Source organism: Penicillium daleae (genome assembly GCF_028827525.1).
Source record: "Penicillium daleae strain IBT 16125 chromosome Unknown utg000002l_segment0_segment0, whole genome shotgun sequence".
In the NCBI taxonomy this organism is placed as follows: domain Eukaryota; kingdom Fungi; phylum Ascomycota; class Eurotiomycetes; order Eurotiales; family Aspergillaceae; genus Penicillium; species Penicillium daleae.
In genome coordinates, this window is record NW_026623150.1 from 3,146,629 (window position 1) to 3,166,371 (window position 19,743).

General features: G+C 50.3%; 9 protein-coding genes across 9 annotated transcripts; 4 read left to right on the forward strand and 5 right to left on the reverse strand.

Annotated features, from left to right (window-relative positions):
- Positions 1-577: 577 nt before the first annotated feature.
- On the reverse strand, positions 578-991 carry N7458_002142 (uncharacterized protein; the record flags this gene model as incomplete). Its single annotated transcript, XM_056905525.1, has 1 exon — positions 578-991. One exon carries the CDS (start codon positions 989-991, stop codon positions 578-580), a length of 414 nt encoding a protein of 137 aa, XP_056769632.1.
- Positions 992-1,986: 995 nt separating this feature from the next.
- N7458_002143 (6-phosphogluconate dehydrogenase, decarboxylating) lies at positions 1,987-3,540 on the reverse strand (the record flags this gene model as incomplete). The annotated part of the gene is made up of 1 exon (XM_056905526.1): positions 1,987-3,540. The coding sequence occupies one exon, from the start codon at positions 3,538-3,540 to the stop codon at positions 1,987-1,989; it is 1,554 nt and encodes a 517-aa protein (XP_056769633.1).
- A 515-nt stretch (positions 3,541-4,055) lies between these two features.
- On the forward strand, positions 4,056-5,212 carry N7458_002144 (sugar phosphate isomerase/epimerase family protein; the record flags this gene model as incomplete). Its single annotated transcript, XM_056905527.1, has 2 exons — positions 4,056-4,448; positions 4,556-5,212. The coding sequence occupies 2 exons, from the start codon at positions 4,056-4,058 to the stop codon at positions 5,210-5,212; spliced, it is 1,050 nt and encodes a 349-aa protein (XP_056769634.1).
- A 213-nt stretch (positions 5,213-5,425) lies between these two features.
- prnC (delta-1-pyrroline-5-carboxylate dehydrogenase prnC) lies at positions 5,426-7,330 on the reverse strand (the record flags this gene model as incomplete). The annotated part of the gene is made up of 4 exons (XM_056905528.1): positions 5,426-6,554; positions 6,614-6,975; positions 7,029-7,136; positions 7,199-7,330. 4 exons carry the CDS (start codon positions 7,328-7,330, stop codon positions 5,426-5,428), a joined length of 1,731 nt encoding a protein of 576 aa, XP_056769635.1.
- Positions 7,331-8,084: 754 nt separating this feature from the next.
- N7458_002146 (uncharacterized protein) lies at positions 8,085-10,014 on the reverse strand (the record flags this gene model as incomplete). Its single annotated transcript, XM_056905529.1, is given in 5 exon segments — positions 8,085-8,447; positions 8,506-8,895; positions 8,911-9,249; positions 9,371-9,489; positions 9,543-10,014. 5 exon segments carry the CDS (start codon positions 10,012-10,014, stop codon positions 8,085-8,087), a joined length of 1,683 nt encoding a protein of 560 aa, XP_056769636.1.
- A 1,495-nt stretch (positions 10,015-11,509) lies between these two features.
- On the forward strand, positions 11,510-12,955 carry N7458_002147 (proline dehydrogenase family protein; the record flags this gene model as incomplete). The annotated part of the gene is made up of 1 exon (XM_056905530.1): positions 11,510-12,955. One exon carries the CDS (start codon positions 11,510-11,512, stop codon positions 12,953-12,955), a length of 1,446 nt encoding a protein of 481 aa, XP_056769637.1.
- Positions 12,956-13,488: 533 nt separating this feature from the next.
- Positions 13,489-14,541, forward strand: N7458_002148 (putative proline utilization protein PrnX; the record flags this gene model as incomplete). The annotated part of the gene is made up of 1 exon (XM_056905531.1): positions 13,489-14,541. One exon carries the CDS (start codon positions 13,489-13,491, stop codon positions 14,539-14,541), a length of 1,053 nt encoding a protein of 350 aa, XP_056769638.1.
- A 653-nt stretch (positions 14,542-15,194) lies between these two features.
- On the forward strand, positions 15,195-17,992 carry N7458_002149 (Zn(II)2Cys6 transcription factor; the record flags this gene model as incomplete). The annotated part of the gene is made up of 5 exons (XM_056905532.1): positions 15,195-15,310; positions 15,381-15,512; positions 15,577-15,842; positions 15,902-15,987; positions 16,052-17,992. 5 exons carry the CDS (start codon positions 15,195-15,197, stop codon positions 17,990-17,992), a joined length of 2,541 nt encoding a protein of 846 aa, XP_056769639.1.
- Positions 17,993-18,268: 276 nt separating this feature from the next.
- Positions 18,269-19,707, reverse strand: N7458_002150 (BUD22 family protein; the record flags this gene model as incomplete). The annotated part of the gene is made up of 2 exons (XM_056905533.1): positions 18,269-19,399; positions 19,468-19,707. 2 exons carry the CDS (start codon positions 19,705-19,707, stop codon positions 18,269-18,271), a joined length of 1,371 nt encoding a protein of 456 aa, XP_056769640.1.
- Between the last annotated feature and the right edge of the window lie 36 nt (positions 19,708-19,743).

The following is a 19,743-nucleotide window of genomic DNA, read 5'->3' on the forward strand; positions in this document are numbered from 1 at the left end:
AGAGTGCGTAATACTTCACCCGATAGAGGTAGATATGACGAAAGATCTCATTGGAAGTTCAAACCAGATGGACAAGTATACATGTGTTAATGGATAGAATCAGACTGGAAATAATCCGGGGTATTACTTTTGATCGACCGAGAAAACCCCCGAGAACAGGTCAAAGAATCATCAGGAAGCTACTACAACTTCTTGTCTTTCTGGATGTCTTATGCACTAGCTCCCAATTCGTGTTCTAAAATATTATCAAATGCGATGATTTCGAGATTGCATCGAGGATCTCCGATAAAATTCCAATTTATATCTATCCTTCTGCTGGCGAAATGTTTGATTTGACGCTATCGGCCATCGTAGCAAAAAAATTCTGAAGCATTGCCGTGTGACTCCCCTACATCATCTACCGAGAGTAGGAAGAGGAACGACGGAACCGGGGAGGAAATGATTCGGTTCATAATTTGCATCTTTTCTGGGTCTTGCATCAGGCAGCGCGAGGTTGCCCATTTGGTCTGGCTCTCCTCGTGCTGTCGGTGGCGGTCTATGGCTCAGAACCAGCCTGCTCCCGAGACCTCTGCTAGGGCTACAGACCCCTTGACGCCACACTCCGGTTTCCGGGACATTGGCTCGGGGACCATTCATCCTTCAAGGCCCCAGCCTGAGTCTCGGTCCCAGGCTCGGGGTATGATGGAGCCGGCGGTGTGACCATGTGAACTTGGGCCACAGCTCTGCCCTTCCCTTTGCCAGTCACTCTTCCTGCTTGCTGAGCCGATTGCATCTCGACATCTGAATCTGGCTCCACTGTAGGTTTCGCGCGTTTAGCAGGCTTCTTTTTCTTAGGCACTGGCACCAATGACAATTGATGGGCAAATTCAGCTCGCACTCCGGGAGATACATCGCACAACTGGGCCAGATTCATGTAAATCTGCGTGTTGTTCATGAAGTCTTTCACATTCACACGTGGCCCTTCCAATCCACGAATCGGTCTCTTTGGCATTTTAGGTTCCCCTGGCATGCGCGGCAGCGGTGACTAGGGACTGGTCTACATCTACTCCCGCCCCTTTCGCTTCCTCTCCTCCCTTTCGCCGGTCCATGCCTCCAAGCTTGTCTATGTCTACGTCCCCACCCTATTCAGGCACATATCGGGTAGAGAGCAGACCCTGGAGACCCAGACTCATGAGGACAACCAGATTATTTTGGGAACATCTTTCCTGGGCCCCAGCCAATCTATCACCCCAGACACTTCTCGACCCACCGACCGGCCTGCTCAAACCGGTCAGGACAAGATAACTGATAGAAGCCCGAGCTCAGATTTACGGTGTATGGTCGCCGATTATTGGGATGCATTCAAGGCATTCGAGAACATCTGGGACTAGGACAGCAAGTTCCAAGATTCCGAAAAACCTTCTATCCCGTTAGTCGGTTCCATTTTGTTTTCCTAATTAGCGCCAAGCCCAAGACATTTAATGCGCGAATGCAGGCATAGTAACGTTGAAGAAATATAAACGTTTTCTAAATCCACAAGAGTATCTATAGAGCCAAGGTAGGAGGGGAAAGCCGTGGCTTATTACTAGCTAAATTTACTACGGCGTAGGAAGTCATATATGGTAGATAGGCCGGGCCATTCGGATAATATTTGAAAATGATGAATGATATTTATGACCTATGACCTTTAACAGAAGGAAGTAGAAGGCTAAATTTTATAAGAAGTGACTACTATAGAGAGCTAAAGTTAGGAATAGACTAAAAGTATTATTTTTCCTTCATAATAATGTTTCCTATTATGTTTAGGTATACGTCTGATGACGATAACCTTATCGTCAAGGGTTCCAATTTTGAGGAAAGAATTAAACGACATCTACGAGGTAGGGATATAGTCAAGGCCATTTTGAGGATGATATTGTCCGGTGGATCTCAGGGTTCTATTCACAACTGTCTCTTCAAGAGCAATATACAACATTTTGTTCCTGAGATATTTCATAACCTCACCATTTAGGCCGGCTTCCACTCGTAGTGGTGAGGACCTTTATGAGTTGGTCCAGGATCTTCTCCATAAACACCCGGCTTATTGTAGCTATGTGCACCAAAGTAATCCATCTGAGCTTCCATGAACTTGGTCGGAAGCATTGTGCCACCGTCATACTTGAGGTACTCGACAGTCGCAGACATCGCAGGAATGTACTGGTCGTACATTATACCCTCCAGAACAGTTGATTTCAAAGCTGGGAAACTGTTGTGCAGTTCATGAGCCACTTCGTCGATGAACTTTATATTCATCATTTGCTTGTTAGATGTTAATGGTGGCTGCAAAAGGTCTGCAATGTACTCAGACTGGATGATACACCCAGCCCGCCAGATTTGCAGACAATCTCCCAGATTAATTGCCCAGCCCTCATCCTTTGAGGTCCGGGCAATTAGTTCAAGGCCCTGACAGAAGGAAGATAGGAAGGTGCAGTACACTGCTTTTCGAAGCTTTTCCACAACCGTTGCGCGATCTTTGATATTCTCCATGGTCCGCGGAGCGGGCATCTGAAGCTTTTTGGCAACTTCCAGTCGTTCAGCACGGTTTCCACTCGCAATCCGCATATAATGTGCTGCTGTAAGCGTTGGAGTGGAGACATGTCGAGAAGCAGATTCCATGACTGCCCAGAGCGGCGTTCCTTCACTGTTGTCGTCGTCTTGAACCACCTTGTCGAGTACATCATCCAGCACATATCCGTTACTATCGCTAGCACCTTCACCCTGCCAGTCGCCCTTGGGTGTCTTTTTGGCTCTCATGATATCGGCGCCGATGTTGACGAGGAAGTTGTTCCGTAATTCGCCATGTGAATTCCACTCAGTGAACACATCACCAATCTGCTCATAGTCCATGCCGAGACCGAAGTGCATGTACGACCAAGCTTCTGCAAGCGCAGACAGCATGCCACCCTCGATTCCATTATGAACCATCTTGACGAAATGACCAGAGCCTCCAGGGCCGATGCGAGTGACGCATGGTGCTCCAGTCTTGGGGTCTTTGGCGGAATATGCTTGGAGCAAGGGCATCACGAGCTGTATAGCTTTGAGATCGCCTCCAGGAGACAGGCTTGGTCCTCGTCTCGCTGACTGGTAACCACCAGAGACACCCATTCCAATCCAGATCACTCCAATATCTTCGCACTCTCGCTGGCGTCGCTCGGTTCGGCGATAATTCTCATTTCCTCCGTCAAGAATAATGTCCCCTTTCTTCAAATCCGGCTTGATTAATTTGAGTACCGAGTCTGCGGGATGTCCATGGGTGATGGAGAACATGAACAATTTGCCAATGCCTTGACCCTCGAGACTCTTGGTGAACTGGTCGATCTCGGTAAACCCTTCAATCTTGCCTTTCATAGTCGTGGCTTTCTTGGTCCAGTCCATCACCTTTTCAACATTTCGCTTATCTACATCCCAAACGGAGACGTCGAGTCCAATTTCCGAAAAAGCGAATGCCATCATCGAGCCCATACTTCCGACTCCGACAACGCCGATGCGCTTGAATTTCTCTGTGGAACTTGCGGACGGCATGATGGTTGCTGAATAGAGGAGTAGTAGTCTGGTCTATTTCATCCGGATAATATCCGAGGTTGTGTATAAACGCCAGGGGGAAATTGTGAAAAGGTGTGAAAATAATGGCAGTTCTAATGTTCTTCAAGAAACAGCCCTTAGCCACCGGATGTAGGGCCCGAAATATGTTGTCAACATGGGATCAGTGGCGGTAGCAGCAGGAGGCGGTTCATCATCGAAGTTTTTGACATAGTTTCCTAATTAGCATAGTCTTAATGCCTGATTTACGAAGGGAACATCCACGAGTCATCTGGTAGAAATCACTTGCGGCGGATGATGTAGAGCTGACGCCAGTTGCCCACGGTCTGTGGGGAACAAAAACATTGCATCATTCTTTGTTCACACAATCCAAATTGTAGCATAATCGCGCTTGCAATTCATCTCAACTTTGTTCGGGATTATTTACATATGCTATTTACAAAATAGTCAATTGAACTCGCAGAAAGTCCCAACACCGTTGCATAAAATTGCCTATCATGGGTTCGATAACACCCCAATCGCTCGAACAGATTCCGCTCTCCTACGCCTCTTGTTCAATTGGCTGCGGAGCGAGCGACACATTGCCACGACGACTGGAAGCAATTGGCAAAGCTGGATTCACTGCTATCGAACTCTCTTTTCCAGACATTCTCGACTATGGCGAACAACTGCTAGGCCATGAAATTCCTCCTGATGATTATAACGAACTAGCCTCGGTGGCCAGGGAGATTCGCACGTTGTGCAAAGCCAATGGCCTGACAGTAATGATGTTGCAGCCATTTGCCAATTTTGAAGGGTGGCCGAAGGACTCGCCCGAGCGAAAAGATGCCTTCGAGAGGGCCGCCGGCTGGATCGAGATTATGAGGGTTGTCGAGACAGATTTGTTGCAGGTACATAATATAATTCTATATATCCTGGGATTAACCCCTCGTCTTATCTTCCCCCAATCCCGTTGTCTAGAATCTCGACTGAGCGCATAAAACTAATATCATGACAGGTCGGAGCAACGGACACACCAGCGAATAAAATCTCTACAGATCGCTCAACAATCGTCTCTGACCTACGCGAACTTGGCGAAATGCTAGCCAAGCACAAATTCCGTCTCGCCTACGAAAACTGGTGCTGGTCGACGCACGCGCCCGGATGGAAAGAAGTCTGGGAAATTGTGCGTGATGTCAATCTCCCCAACGTTGGCCTTTGCCTGGATACTTTCCAAACCGCTGGTAGTGAATGGGGCGATCCGACCTGCTCCACCGGATTGATCAACAATGTGCCCCCGCATGAGTTGACGAAGAAGTTTGCTGCCAGCATGGATGAATTGGCGCGTACTGTACCAGCGGATAAAATTTATTTATTGCAGATTTCGGATGCGTATAAGGTGTCACCGCCGTTGGAGGATCAGGTTGTTGGAGGGTTGAGGCCGCGAGGTCAATGGAGCCATGATTATAGGCCGATGCCGTATGATGGAGGGTATTTGCCGATTGAGGACGTTGCGAGGGCAGTGTTGAAGACCGGGTTCCGGGGTTGGTTTTCGATGGAGATCTTTGATGCTGGGCCACAGGGGAAAGGGAAGAAGTATGAGATGGAACCGTTTGCGAAAAAGGCCATGGAGAACATGCAAAAGTTGTTGAAGAATTGTGCTACAGATAGTTGAAGTGAGATTGAAAGCTCGGAGAACAAAATGATCAAATTCAAGTTATATATAGAAATACACGTGCTTGTCCTTTTTAGAGCAAGGCTTGGGGAGTACAATCGTGACTCCGACAAGAATCAGAACGCCGAAGGAAAAATGCAGAAATAGACGCCGGGTTATCATAAGGCATGCAGCATCAACGGTCAAAACGGAAAGTTTCAACTTCGCCCTTCCTTAGTTGGAGTTGCTAGGGTAGGCAACGGTGTAAGTAGGAATGAACTCCTCCTTGACCGAGCGCAAGCTGACGAAGCGAGACAGCAAGTTAGCGCTGCCAGCCTTGTCGTTGGTACCACTAGCACGGGCACCACCGAAGGGCTGCTGGCCAACCACGGCACCAGTGCTCTTGCAGTTGATGTAGAAGTTACCAGCAGCGTTGCGAAGGTGCTCATCAGCAACTTGCACAGCCTCACGATCCTTAGCGAAAACAGAGCCAGTCAGACCGTAGGTGCCAGTGGAGTCGATCTTCTCACAGATCTTGACAAAGTCGGCCTCGGTGGCGTCGTTGTACGAGTGGATGACGATGATAGGACCAAAGAGCTCGCGCGACAGAAGAGGGTGGTCGGGGTTGGAGGTACGGTACACAGTAGGCTGAATGTACCATCCCTTAGAAGAGTCGTAGGTGCCACCAGCAAGCAGCTCAAGTTCGGGATCGTTCTTGGCCTCGTCAATGACACCGGCAAGCTTGTTGAAGGAACCCTCATGGATAACGGGACCGCAGAAGTTGGTGAAATCAGAAGGCTCGCCAACCTTGATTTGCTTTACCTCAGCGGCGACCTGGTTCGCAAAGTCATCCGCAATGGAGGCAGCAACATAGGCACGGGAAGTGGCACTGCACTTTTGGCCCTGGAACTCAAAGGCCCCACGTACGGTCTGGACCGCGGCGTTGCGCACATCGGCGGACTTGTGGACCAAGTGGAAGTTCTTGCCACCAGTCTCGCCGACAATGCGAGGGTAGCTCCGGTACTTGCCTTCCGCCACACCCTGGGAGATCTTGCCATAGAGCATACGGAAGACATCAGTGCTGCCAGTGAAGTGGAGAGCAGCGAACTCCTTGTGGTTGAGGACGGTGCTAGTGACCTCTTCAGCCTCACCGGGCACGAACTGAATAACGTTCTTAGGGAGACCAGCCTCGAGAAGGATCTGGTGAACGAGCCAGTTGGAGGCAATGGCCGAAGGCGAGGGCTTCCAAAGCACAACGTTACCCATCAGAGCTGGCGCACCGGCCAAGTTGCCACCGATAGCGGTGAAGTTGAAGGGGCTGATGGCGTAGACGAAACCTTCCAGAGGACGGTATTCGAGGCGGCTGGAACGAAAAATTAGCAATCTGTATTCAGTGGATCCACGTGATAATGAAGTACACACTTCCATACACCAGGAGAGTGGTGAACAGGCTGCTGGGCATAGACCTCCTCGGCATACTTCACGCCGAAGCGGAAGAAGTCAATGAGCTCAGCAGCAGAGTCAATCTCAGCCTGCCAGGCGTTCTTGCCCTGGCCGTGCATGGTCAGTGCCATAATATCGTAGCGGTACTTGGTCGAAATGAGGTCGGCGGCCTTGAGGAAAATGCTGGCACGCTCCGCAAAGGGAGTAGCAGCCCATGACTTGCGGGCCTCGAGGGCGGAGGCAATGGCGGCCTCGACATCGGCTTTGGAGGCATTGGAGTAGGTGGCAACGGGGGTGTGAGTAGCAGGGTTGCTCTGAGTGAAGGTTTGGGAGCTCTTGATCTATTAAGCGTCAGAAAGGAAGCATTGAAGATAGTCAGCGCAATGATATTTACCTCCTTGCCTGCAACCACCAAAGGCACACTCAAGGGCGCCGACTGCTTGTATGAAGCCAACACGTCTTCCAAGCCCTTGCGATCTGGGCTGCCAGGAGCATAGTGTTTCTAAATCAAGATTATCGTCAGTATTGAGTAGAACCAGAGCGCATCATACAGGGAAGACTCACGTTGGGCTCGTTGTTAATCTGGGGCACCTTGAAAGTCGCATAAGTGTTGAGAGCGCGAGAGTTCAAGCTAGGAATGCGGTATGCCAGGCGCGAGAAGGGCTGCGCATGAGCGCGCAGCAGAGAGGTCTGCATCTTGAAGATCTACGTGATGCTGAAACTCAGTCGGCAGGGGTCGCAATCAGCTTTTCAAGAATTTCAAGACAGTTGCTTGCACAAAAGAATATAAGAGAAGAAAGGGAAAGCTCTCAGAACGCGGGGAGACCGCCAGATGAAAGGCGGTTGGCTACCGGGACTGATCCCGCCCGGCCATCACAGCGAGCTCCAGGGTCCTGCAGCGAATGAAACGGACCGGAGGAGCCCAAAGGGATCCACCGGAAACCTGTCGGCCACTGCCGATTAGATAAAGCTCCACCGAATATCGTTATAGCGAGGAAGAATGGTTGTCCGGTGCCGTGACGTAACGTAAACTCGCCCACTCAGTCACGGCCCGGGCCCGGATCAGTCAGGCTGTCTCGATTATGTGATATGCCAAGTCCCGCTCTTCCACTGATCTTGCCGCCAGAAGTTCTGCAGCCCCACTTACACCGGCCCGGGTGAGTCCTTCGTTTGCTAACAACACCTTTTTTTTTTTTGCTTATCGAAAGCAATGTCCATCAGGACTCCGTACCTGACAGATAAGCTAGACTGCTGCCCCACAGATCAGATAACTTTCGAGATAATGTGAATACCACCGTAGTCAACTTCGGGTGAGGTATACAATCAATCTATGGAAACAAATTCATTGCCTTCCACCTCGTCAATGGGGTGTACTCTGGGCACTATTTTCAACAGCAGATAAATATGAAGCGTACCTCCTGCTTTATAACATGATTCCCCACAGCAAAGTCTACGCAATCCACCACCAAAACCTTTGTAGCCAGTTACGCGGTACCTTCTCAACCTCCTCTTCACACAGCCGATCAATCTCCTCTCTGCCAAAGAAGATATCAATATCCGCCGCTGGGACCATCCAAGGGGTGCGATACCAGATCTTGTGGTCGAAATATAAAACGAAGAATATGGCGAAAACAACATACGACACGAGGAATCCCGAGGCTGTGAATGCGCCAGGGAAGAATATCGTATAGCCGTTAGTAATGGCCAGCAGGGACACCACAACAATCGCATAGTAGACACCCCGTGGCTGGAATGGCGTTTTGAAAGGTCGAGAATCGAGAAGGCCATGAACATCCAAAGCCCGGCGAAAGCGCTGAGCCACGTTGTCAGCTAAAATATCTGGAATTATGGCCGGGAGAGAAGGAACTAACCAGATAAGCGACACCAACGAGAACCCACGAGATGAATCCTCCAACCGTGGTGATATTAGTGAACCAGTAGAAGGCATTCGAGCCCGAGTTGGAGAGGTTCAAATAAGATAGCAGACCAATCGCCCAGGTGATTAAGACAACAACGTATGGTACTCCATCCTTAGTGCAGCGGGTAAAGATCTTGGTGTGCCTGACCCTCGCATGCCATGGAGTACAAGGTACGTGATACAGCATAGACCCAAGAGTTCCTGATGACCAAGCAGAGGTGAGAATAGCTGCGTTGATAACATGGTTCAGTCCGATACCAGCATTCTGAATGCCGACCTCGAACGGACTAGCGCTTGCGCCAGATCCTCCACTGGCCACACCCTGTAGCAGATTCTTGTCATTCTAAGCCACAGTCACTCCGATGACGAGGGTGCCCATGACATAGAATGTGAACAGGTGGTAGATCAAACGATTCGTAGCCTTGGGGATGTTCCGACGAGGGGAGACAGCTTCTCCAGCGGTTGTGGCGATCAGCTCAGGAGAGAAAATGAACGAGAATCCTGATTTGATCAATGCTGTCCAGAAAGCCAGGAATCTCCCAGTGTTGACATTTGGTACGAGATAGGGCTCCACAAAGGCACCCGGATTCTCCCAATAACGGAATCCTAGTCGGTCATAATTGGGACCTCCACCAAAGAAAAGAATCACACCGACGATGATTAGGCCGATGATAGCGATGATCTTCAATGACGCAAACTAGAACTCAGCTTCTCCATACCAAGATACAGCAATAATATTCAGAAGGAGATTGACTGGAAATGAACGCACTTCAGTTAGATCATACCGCATTCGTCACAGCGGGGAGCGACTGACCAACAAGAACAATTGTAATCCATACACCGACAGTAACTGATGAAGGCCAATATTGAATAACAAGTCCAGCGGCCGTCACTTCAGATGCAGTCAGCATGGCAAAGGAGTACCAGTAGTTGTAGCCTAGAACTGGTTAGTTCCAGAACAATGTATTCCTGCAGAATGACACGGCTGACCAATAGCGAATCCCAGGCTTGGCTCTGTAAATCGGTTGATGAAATATGGGACGGAAACACCGCGCATAGGCAGGTAGGTGGTCATTTCGCCCAGTATATTCATGATGAATACACGACAGTAGATATGGCAATATATCCCATGAGCAAAGGCGCTATAAAAACTGTTAGTTCGGGATAACAATCTCACTGTAAAATGTAGCTTCCGGCAAGTCCTGTAGTAGACACATCCTCGAAAATATATCCAGACCACAAGCTTACCAGGGCCAACAGTGGACAATGATTGTCCGCTACCAACAAACAATCCAGTCCCAATACAACCACCTAGCGCCAGGAATTGAACATGTCGGGAACTCAATCCACGATGAACTTCTGAATTGGGAAGATCACCCAGTTGGCCCGGTACCGGCTTCATGTCATCGTCGGGAGGTGTAATTACAACACCCTCCTCCAGACCTTTGGATGATAATCCCATAGTGAGTGCAATCAAAAATTAAGTTTGTTTGAAAGAACGAAGAAATACGCCCAAGAAAATATATACCGATGGCGCAATGAATTGCTTATATACGCAAAACTCGAGAAAGCAATCGCTATCTGTACCTGGAAGGATCGTCTCTAATCTCACAAGAACACCTAGATGGTAGATGCGCAATTGGAAGAGTACAGAGAAATACGCTTTGCAATCGCGACATCAAACAGCAGATTGGATAGATTGAAGTCATTATCAGGACGAGCGCAGATATGTTTTAACATCGCGGAGACCGCACTCGTTGTGGAGTCCTGGGACAGCGATAAGAACTTTTGGGGTCGGTCTCCAAGGTCTTATCGCTTCGGAAGTCTTCCTATTAGGATCAGTGAGTTTCCATGAGTTGGATGTATGTCAAATTGAAATTGATCATACGAGTCATACATGTCGACTCTTGTCTCACGAGTTCCCGTGATGTTGTCGACCTTTTCTAGCAAGAATTATAAGACGCCCAGTCTCTAGGTTACAATCGAAAAGCTTTATGTTCCAAGTCTAATAACTGGAAATGCGTATTTAAAGCTGGGAATTCGATACAAGAAAACATAAGTACTTTGACTCGAATCCAGTGTAGAGCGAACATGCTTTTTCGGTGCGGCAAGAAGCCATCAAGAGCATACAATATTTGACGAGGAAGTGTCTTGTACATACTACAATTTCCGAGTTCGATTTGGCCTCAGCTCGACTTGGTCATGATAATGCATCCAGAGAACCTCGATGCTTCTGGCGTGAGTTGGGAAGAGCAATTAGGGAATCTTCGTCCCTAGTGGCACAGCAATAATATCGTAATCTCGGCATTGAAAAATCAACCAGACCTGCGCCGTGGTTCTCCGCATCCAAGGAGAAACGCTTTCGCGCGAAAAAATTAAGGCATCACTCTTGGATAGATTTGACCCTGTGGATTTCGTTGCGGGATCCGAGCGACCAGCTACCGGCGAAAACTCGGCTTGGACATGAAGGAGTCTAGTTGATCTCGTAAATTGTAATGCTGGTCTTTTCCAATCATGCCTTCCATCATTCAATATAGTAATCATGCCTAATAATTGATGCAACTATTCACTGAGGATCAAGGTCTTGTGACCGATAGACATTGATGGTAATCACGTGATGCAACCGGTCGGCTAGGAGCGGCGGGTCCAGTGCTTCTTTCCTTCTTTCAGACGCCCGGCTCTGTTGCCGGTCACCTTCGGCCCGGAGTCCAGTATGTAATCGCGGCGAGCAAGCGGTTTTCATTATGAATCGCTGACCACCTGATCGAGTGGGATGGAGGGGTATGTAAGCTATATAGCATGGTAGCCATTTGCTGTCCACAATAAAGAATCGAGATTGCCCCTGTCTTCTTCACCCAAGTTTATCTAGAGCCTCATCCTTCATCCTTCCCATACCTCACTATCTATACCTCTCCCACCACACCACCTACTATCGCCACCACTATCACTTGTCAACCATGAAAGCCGCACGCGCCGTGCGGATGCCCCGTGCCCAGGGCACCGCTGCTCGGGCCAATACGCGTCTGGTGAGCGGCACAAGCAACGCCAAATCGTCTGTGGCCGCCAGCACCTTACTTCACCCTCTATCGCCAACGCCTACCGCGTCGCCACCTCGGAAGGCACTGATAGCACCTCTCTCTAAGCTCCCTGTCTCGTCGGTTCTGCGGTCTTTGTTGATCCTCTCTGTTTCATCTTCACCTCTCTTGCTCAAGCCATGCATCTTTGCTCTCTCTCGCCTGGCACACCCTCGCTCAGCGTTGTGGGATGTGTCCAAGAACCCACTTCTGAATATGCTTGTGAAGAACACTATTTACAAGCAATTCAATGCCGGTGAGAACAAGGCCGAAGTGCAACGCTCGATCCAGAACATCAAGGCCCTTGGATGCCGTGGTGTGCTTCTGGGCTACGCTCGTGAGGTCCTCGTCGGCGAGAACCAGGATGCCACTCGCGATGAAAAGGCCGCTCTCGCTGAAATCCAGATGTGGCTGGACGGAACTCTCCGCACCGTTGATATGGCCCAGGAGGGAGACTTTGTTGCTTTGAAGTTCACCGGAATGGGCACTGATGCTCTTCGCCTCCTGCAGAAGGAGGCCGCTCCTACCGAGTTCATGGATGCCTCGATTCAGAAGGTCTGCGACTTGGCTATTTCTCGTCGTGTGCGCCTGCTCGTTGATGCTGAGGAGCAAGCTGTGCAGCCCGGCATCGAGGCATGGATCATGAAGTACCAGAAGTACTGCAACTCGCAGACCCCCGGTCGTGCCATCTTCTATGGTACCTACCAGGCATACCTTCGCTCAACTGGTGAGACTTTGGCCCGTCACCTGGAGACTGCCCGCCAGGAGGGATACACTCTGGGTGTGAAGCTCGTTCGCGGTGCCTACATGAAGACTGAACCTCGTCACTTGATCTGGGAGAAGAAAGAGGACACCGACCGCTGCTACGACGAGGTCGTCGAAGCTCTCCTCACCCGCAAGTACAACTCCATGCTGCAGCGCCCGTCGAAGGACACCCCCGTTGAGCTGCCCCCCGTGAACGTTATCATCGCTACCCACAACCGCGAATCCGTGCGCAAGGCCCATGCCATCCGGGTCCAGCAGGCAGCCAAGGGTGAGAACTATGGTGTCGACCTCAGCTATGCCCAGCTCCAGGGTATGGCAGACGAAGTTAGCCTCGAGCTCCTCCAGGGGTTTGAGAGTGCCGAGGCCGACGTTGGCATGACTCCCGCTGCCGCTCCTAATGTGTTCAAGCTCCTGACCTGGGGATCCGTCCAGGAATGCATGGGCTTCTTGCTGCGTCGGGCTGTTGAGAACACCGAGGCTGTTGGCCGCACTAAGGACTCTCAGATCGCGATGATCGATGAACTTAAGCGCCGCTGCCGGAACATCTTTGGCGGTAGCAACTAAGCCTGCATTTCATTGCTTGCATTTTGACGAAGTTCTTTACGGCCGCTTTTTCCTTTGTTTTGAAAAGATTCCCCATGCTTGTTTCTCCATTTTTTGAGGTCTCCATGGACCACGAGGGAACAGCTTTCTGCATTGCGTTTTACTGGGGATGCATTCATAGATGGCGTTAGCGTTTCATAAGCCATGGTTTTACTGTTGATAGCGATGAATTACAATACTAGGTGACTATATCTCTTACTTTCCCCCTAGATAACAAGTAATGTAGGCCGTGTCGGAACCACTTGCCCACTGCGCATGAGGCTAGATTAGTTACTTACTTGTTATTGATAATTGCACCGGGTAGGGGTGCGGTGCCTGTTTGGTAGGGGGGCTCCACTCAACCCCTCGCCGGTGCGGTTATCGGAGGGCCTCTCCGACCTTCTCCTCTATCAACATGTACATTCTACCTCGCTCATCATTCAATTAATATTCTTCTCATCAATACCGAGTTGAAAAAGTCCACTTCAAGTAGCTTGAACCGACCGCAACTAAAAATGCATATTCTCTCCGAGCCCGATGTGGCCCAGATCTTCCGCAGCTTGACCCAGTCACAATGCCATGAATTTATCAGCGTTCTGGGTGATGCTTTGGTCGCCATATCCGCCGAGTCCAAGCCAAATGTGCCTGCAACAGAGAAATTGATACATCAGCCACTTCGCACCGTCTTTGCCACAAAGGCAGACAACTCATGCATCTTTATGCCAGTGTCAGACACAGTCACTACAGGTGTCAAGGTTGTGACTGTGGCCAAGGGCGGAATCCAAGGTGTCATTAACATCTTCTCGCCCGATGGACGTCTGCAGGGTCTCCTCGCAGCCGCCGAGGTGACAGCTTTTCGAACGGCGTTGGCCTCAATGACGCTTTTCGTTCGAAGTACTGCAATTAGCAAGGAGAATGTCTTGGTCTTTGGATCGGGGCGTCAAGCCGAATGGCATGCCAGACTGGCACTGCTTTTGTACCCTGATCATATCAAACAAGTCACATTCGTCAACCGCGGCCGTCAACGACTAGAAGAAATGGAGCACTCTGTGTTCAACGATCTGCGTCAACGCTATCCCAATGTATCCGTCAATACCCTCGCCAAAGAGGATACTCCGGACTATGACCAGCGACTTCTCGCAGAGCTTCAAGCCTGCGATGTAATCTTCAGCTGCACGCCCTCCCTCATGCCAAACTTCTCTTATTCCGCGCTTCAGTCTGCGCCCAAACAGCGCTTTATCTCCCTTATTGGATCTTACAAGCCACCTATGCATGAAATTGATACCGAGACTCTGCTGTCGGGTGGAGGAAAGATCTATGTTGATTCTAAGTCTGCTTGCTTGGAGGAATCGGGTGAGCTTATTACGGCGAAAATTACCGAGGACCACTTGACCGAGATGGGTGACCTCCTTGGGGAATTGGGTCCATCGGATGCAATTGCTGTTCCGAACGGGGCGAATGTGATTTATAAGTGTGTGGGAATGGGTTTGATGGATTTGGTGGTTGGGAAGAAGGTGCTTGAGGTTGGGAAAGCGGGTGGATTGGGTACGCATGTTGATGGATTCTAGGGATTCTGGTGCTGGGCTTCTGAGAATGAATATCTTTTTCATGAGAATTCCTTTCTCGTTGCACATGATATTCCAAACAGGATTCGTTGACAATCTTGTTTTATTCAATCGCAGCCCCTAGTTTGGATATGATTTGGGGGCCATACTCGATTGCTACAGTAGAAAGTAAACCTCCCTAATCCGTGGTGCGATGGCAGAAAGATGTCTGATGAACAGAATAAGCTTACGAGAACCGCATAACTGCTCCAATTATATCGATCTCAGTGAAGAGAGGGTGGTGAAAACAGGTATCTTCCGGTGGATATACTCCAGTGCCGAGCGACTAAAAAAGCGGAGGACAAGGAAAACCATAAATTGGGGAGGAAAAAAGGCAGTTCTGCTAGAATGCGGGGCCACGACGAACCGATGCGTTATCGACTCAGATGCCGTTTCGACTCTCCCGTCTGAACTTTCTCCTCCGCAAACTCCGCCTCTCCAAGCCAACATCCGATCCCCCCGACATATCTGACAAATCCCTGGTCCTTCGGCCTGCCTGTCTGCTGGACTAGCGTGCTCCAACATTGCCTGCCCCCGGGGCAAACCCCAACTCCGCCCTGTCCACCTTCTCCGCAGACGATGCCCGGCCGACCGCACCTTCGTTGATACCGCCCGCTATGGACGACTCGACTTCAGCACCAGTGCAGCCACCACCACCACCACCACCACTACAGCAGCAGCAGCCTAAACGCCCTCGAGTGGCCGAAGAGAATCGCAAACGAGCTGTCCGAGCGTATGTCGGCTTTCCCGCCATGCATGTGCATTGCGTCCTTATCGCGCTAACATACACCGGTCTCGTGCAGATGTGATGGTTGTCGCAGAGTGAAAGAGAAATGCGAGGGTGGTGTACCCTGTCGCCGATGCCTTCGCTATCGCCGGCAATGTATCTTTACACACATCGATCCTGCTGAGAAGGGCCGATCGGCTTCTGTCTCGTGAGTTCGGCGCTATCGGAAAGCTGTATTGCCATGCTGACGAATCCATTTTTGGCGTGTATAGGCTGCTCGAGCGAGCTGCGTCGCTGAGTCGGCATGACATTCAAGAAGCAGAGCGGGTGCGCTACATGGAGCGCATTCTGTCGTACTATGTCCCCAGTATTACCTTTGATATTCAGTCACTTCGCCAGGCCGCGGAAGAGCTGAAAAGCAAACACCGTGACTCGGAGTCGGATGTACTCTCTATGAAAGCCGATGCGAATGATTTGGAAGACTTGGCAATTGAGGAAGAGGACTTTACGATCAAAGCACTTCCAGACAATACAACCGGTACGTTCGCAACCTAAAGGATGGCAGCATCGCCGAGCACGAGCTAATTAATTGGACAGAATATTCTGGAGAGTTTTCTTATCTTAATTTCTCTAACAAGATTCGAAAGAAAATTGATGAGTGGATGAAGACGGCGGCACCGGAAGTAAGGGCTTCCTTCTCCCCAGCGAGTCATGACATGCAACCTTTACTAACGAGAGTTCTTACAGGCTACTACCGAAGTTGAGCCATTTGAAGACCGATGGCGGGCTACCCAGCTTCAATCCGGATCTTCATTAGTCTCAGCCTCCATTACATGTCTCCCTCCGCGCTATGTTGCAGACTTCCTGGTCCAGATCTTCTTCAAATATGCACAGACGAATAATTTCTACGTTGAAGAGGACTGGCTTCAGGAGAAAGTGAATATATGCTATACTAACCCATCAAGTCTGTCCTCTGATGATGCGGGGGCAGTCTGCGCTCTGCTGATGGTCTTGGCTGTTGGTACACAATTTGCACATATGGAATCAACAACCCCAGTAAATCGCCCACCTCCAACCGCTGCCACCACCGACCAGGACCACCATTTCTCCGAGGACGAGGTCGGCCTCACATTCTATCAATTCGCGTCAAAATTGTTACCGGACATTATTGCCACGGCCTCAGTGCGGAGTGTGCAAGCTTGTCTATTGATAGGCACATACCTGCTACCTCTGGACACTTCAGGTCTATGCTACACCTACTTTGGTTTGGCTTTGAAATTGGCCATTCAGAATGGCATGCATAGAAGATATCACGGTGAAGGACTCTCGCCTCGAATGATTGAGACACGAAACCGAGTGTTTTGGACTGCTTATACAATCGAAAAACGCATCAGTATTCTGCACGGCCGACCAGCGTCGCTAGCGGATGTGGACGTCGATGCACCGCTTCCTGTGGATTTTCCAGGGATCATGCCAGCAACGCAGCAGTCAAACCATACAAACATGATAGCCCTGATCACCCTTACTCTGAAACTTGGAGAGGTCTCGAATGAGATCTCATCGCTGCGGACTTGTCGAAAGGGGCAAGAGCAAGATTGTCTGGAACGACTGCTCAACATCCGGAAACACTTGGTAGAATGGTGGTCCACTCTCCCGGAGGAGACAAATTGCCGCGACCTGAACCCAGCTGGTCCATTGTTCAGGTCTAACGTCCATTTGAAGCTTGATTACTGTCTTACCCGGATTTTCATCGGGCGCCCTTTCCTATTCAGCAATATTAAGGGCTTATACCAGACTCCTTCCCACGCCGCCACATTAAAGGGTCCATCTGGAATGGCAAAGAATCGGGCGACCCTGGTCACAGACTGCGTCGAAGCAGCTCTGGAAATCATCGACCTGTGTCGCCTTCTTCGAGACGAAACTGGCCTGGCGCGCGCCTCTTTTACTGAATTCAGTTCGTGCCGTGCAGCCCTCCTGGTCATCTTAGCCCAAGGCTTGACGAAGCGCACAGAGCGCCTGGGTGCAGCTCTCGACCAAGGCATTTCCCTAATCAAGATCATGTCTATGGGTGTTGGCTCTGCACGTTCGGCTGTGAGCGTCATTGAGGCCCTTGAGCGAGCCATACGACGTCTTGAGCTTTGGAGCGAAACCCACCAGTCTCAAAGCAACGGTGGCGGCATTGAATCTGCCTATGATCGTTTCAAAAACTGGGAGATGCTATGGAAAACCGGACCCGTGTCACCTACAACCATGGCATGGAAACGAGAGGCGTATACCAACGATCCTGCTATGCAGCAAGGCATGAACCACCCAGCCCCCGATCCCTCCGTGGCAGAATCTGTTTTGGCAGGAGTACCCATCACGCCTCCAGTCTTACCGCCAAATAGTGGGCATGACTCTCATTCGGCGCTTGGCGGCCATGAGCACGAGATCCTTGAAGGCGAAATTCCAGGCACTGGTCTTTCGATTCCGGACGGCTACCCTGTCTCTCATCAGTCACTTTCACAGATGCCTCATTTCGGGTTTGATCATTTTGTTTCCAATTTCCCACAGGAGCTGGGTGAATTTACGGCTATCCCATGCTTTGAGCCAGATACACAGGGTAACCATTCTGGCTTGCCTGTAGGTACAGAGCTGAAGACCCCTGGTAGTACAGACTCGCATTGGTTGCAGTTCATGAACGAGTGAAGGGCTGTCTTCCAATGTGTCCCATTTGAGATGGCGATGTGTGTCTTCGGAATTTTTTGGTCGGCGTCATTGGTTTTCTTTTATACCACATCTTGCAAATCTGTTCATTTTCCACATTTACTGTTTATAGAGAGCTCGACTCTCGGATTATAGCAAGTACCTATAGTCCTCTCTTCGCCTTTCAATTGAAAATAACATATTTGGCATATTCACATCGGTTTTGACATGGGGTAAACATGTCCCCTATAGCAGCAAGTAAAGTACAAAATGGTATCGCTAATCGAACACAATCTTCTTTCCCTCGAACTTCGCCGTAGATGCTTGCTCCTTGAGCTTCCGCTTTGCCTCCCACGACGGATGCAGAGGCCCAGTATCCTTTGGAGGATTCCTAGGCTTGTTTCCATGACTTTGCCCAGCGCCCGAGCGATCATCATAACGATTCTGAGGACGTCCTGCACCGAATCCATCCCTTCCACCACGAGGACCTCCTCGTCCACGAGCACCATCACTCGCTCCCTTGCGAGTATCCCATCCGCTATCCCGACTCCGCCTCTGCTTCCTTTGCTCCTCCTGGATATGATTCGCTCCAGCACCATACTTCTTCTCCCAGAGCGCGCGACGGGCTTGTTGACCCATGCGATTCTTGCGCTTGGGTGGACCGGCGGCTGCTTCGTCGTCGGTAGCCTCCTCCTCGGAGCCAGACCAGTAACCGCCCATCGTGAGGGAAGGAAGAAATGTTGTGCTTTGCACTGGGTCCTTGGAAGCCTTGGCTCCCTTGGCCTTCTTCGGTGGTGGTGAGTCCTCGGCAGATAAGTCTGGGGACGGTGAGCGGGAGATCGACTCGGAGATGTCATCGCCCAGGGCTTGCCTGTGCACATTCTCGATGTCGTCGTCTGACCCTGATTCATCCTCGGAACCGGAGCCTGGGGCTAGGCGGGATTCGAACTGAGCAAGGTCTTCGCTGTCAAAGTCTTCCTCGCCGGAGACGCTCAAGTCTTGCTGGTCTGCGGAATCTGGTTGTCGATCCTTGTCTGCTGATGATTTCCGTGGCTCCTTTGGTTGCTCTTCCTCGTTTTCTGACTCGGATACATCGTCCTGTCGAGCTGCGAGTTTCGCTTTCTTAGGCGCATCTTTCTTGGCACCAGATTTGTCTGACTTCCCGGCGGGCGCATCTTCCACCCCCAGGAGTTTCCGGATTCCGTTCATGATATCGGGCATCACATTTTTCACAGGTGTGGACTTGAACAGCCGACCATGCACATTGGACTCGGCGGCACTCTTCGGTCCCTCGGTAGATACATTCTTGGCTTCTTGAAATTCTTTGAATGTCGGTGATTCCGCAATCCGCTTCGTCTTGACGAGTTGTTTGAAAAGATATCGCTCTGCTGTGATCGGGTAATCGATAGCCTAAATATACCAAAACTGAGTTAGTTTGGAAAGTTCTAAAGCAGTCGTCTAATCCAAGTATTTATTACCTTCAATGCCTCCACCTCCTCCGCCAGTCGCGCCAACGTTGCAGCATTACCGTCAGCCTTGGCGGTCTTCTCGCGTCGGCTGAGTTTTTGTCTTTCGAAACCCCGTGCAGTCTTGAGACCCTTTGTTAGGATTTGTACGCCTTGCTCGAACTTGGTGGTTAGCCGGACGGCCTTAATCGACAATTTGCGGGTGTCGAGTCGCGATGGAACGTTCAGCTCGGAGAGCTTGCGCTTGGGCATTTTGGTGGTCGTGAATGGACACCAGTGCGATGTATT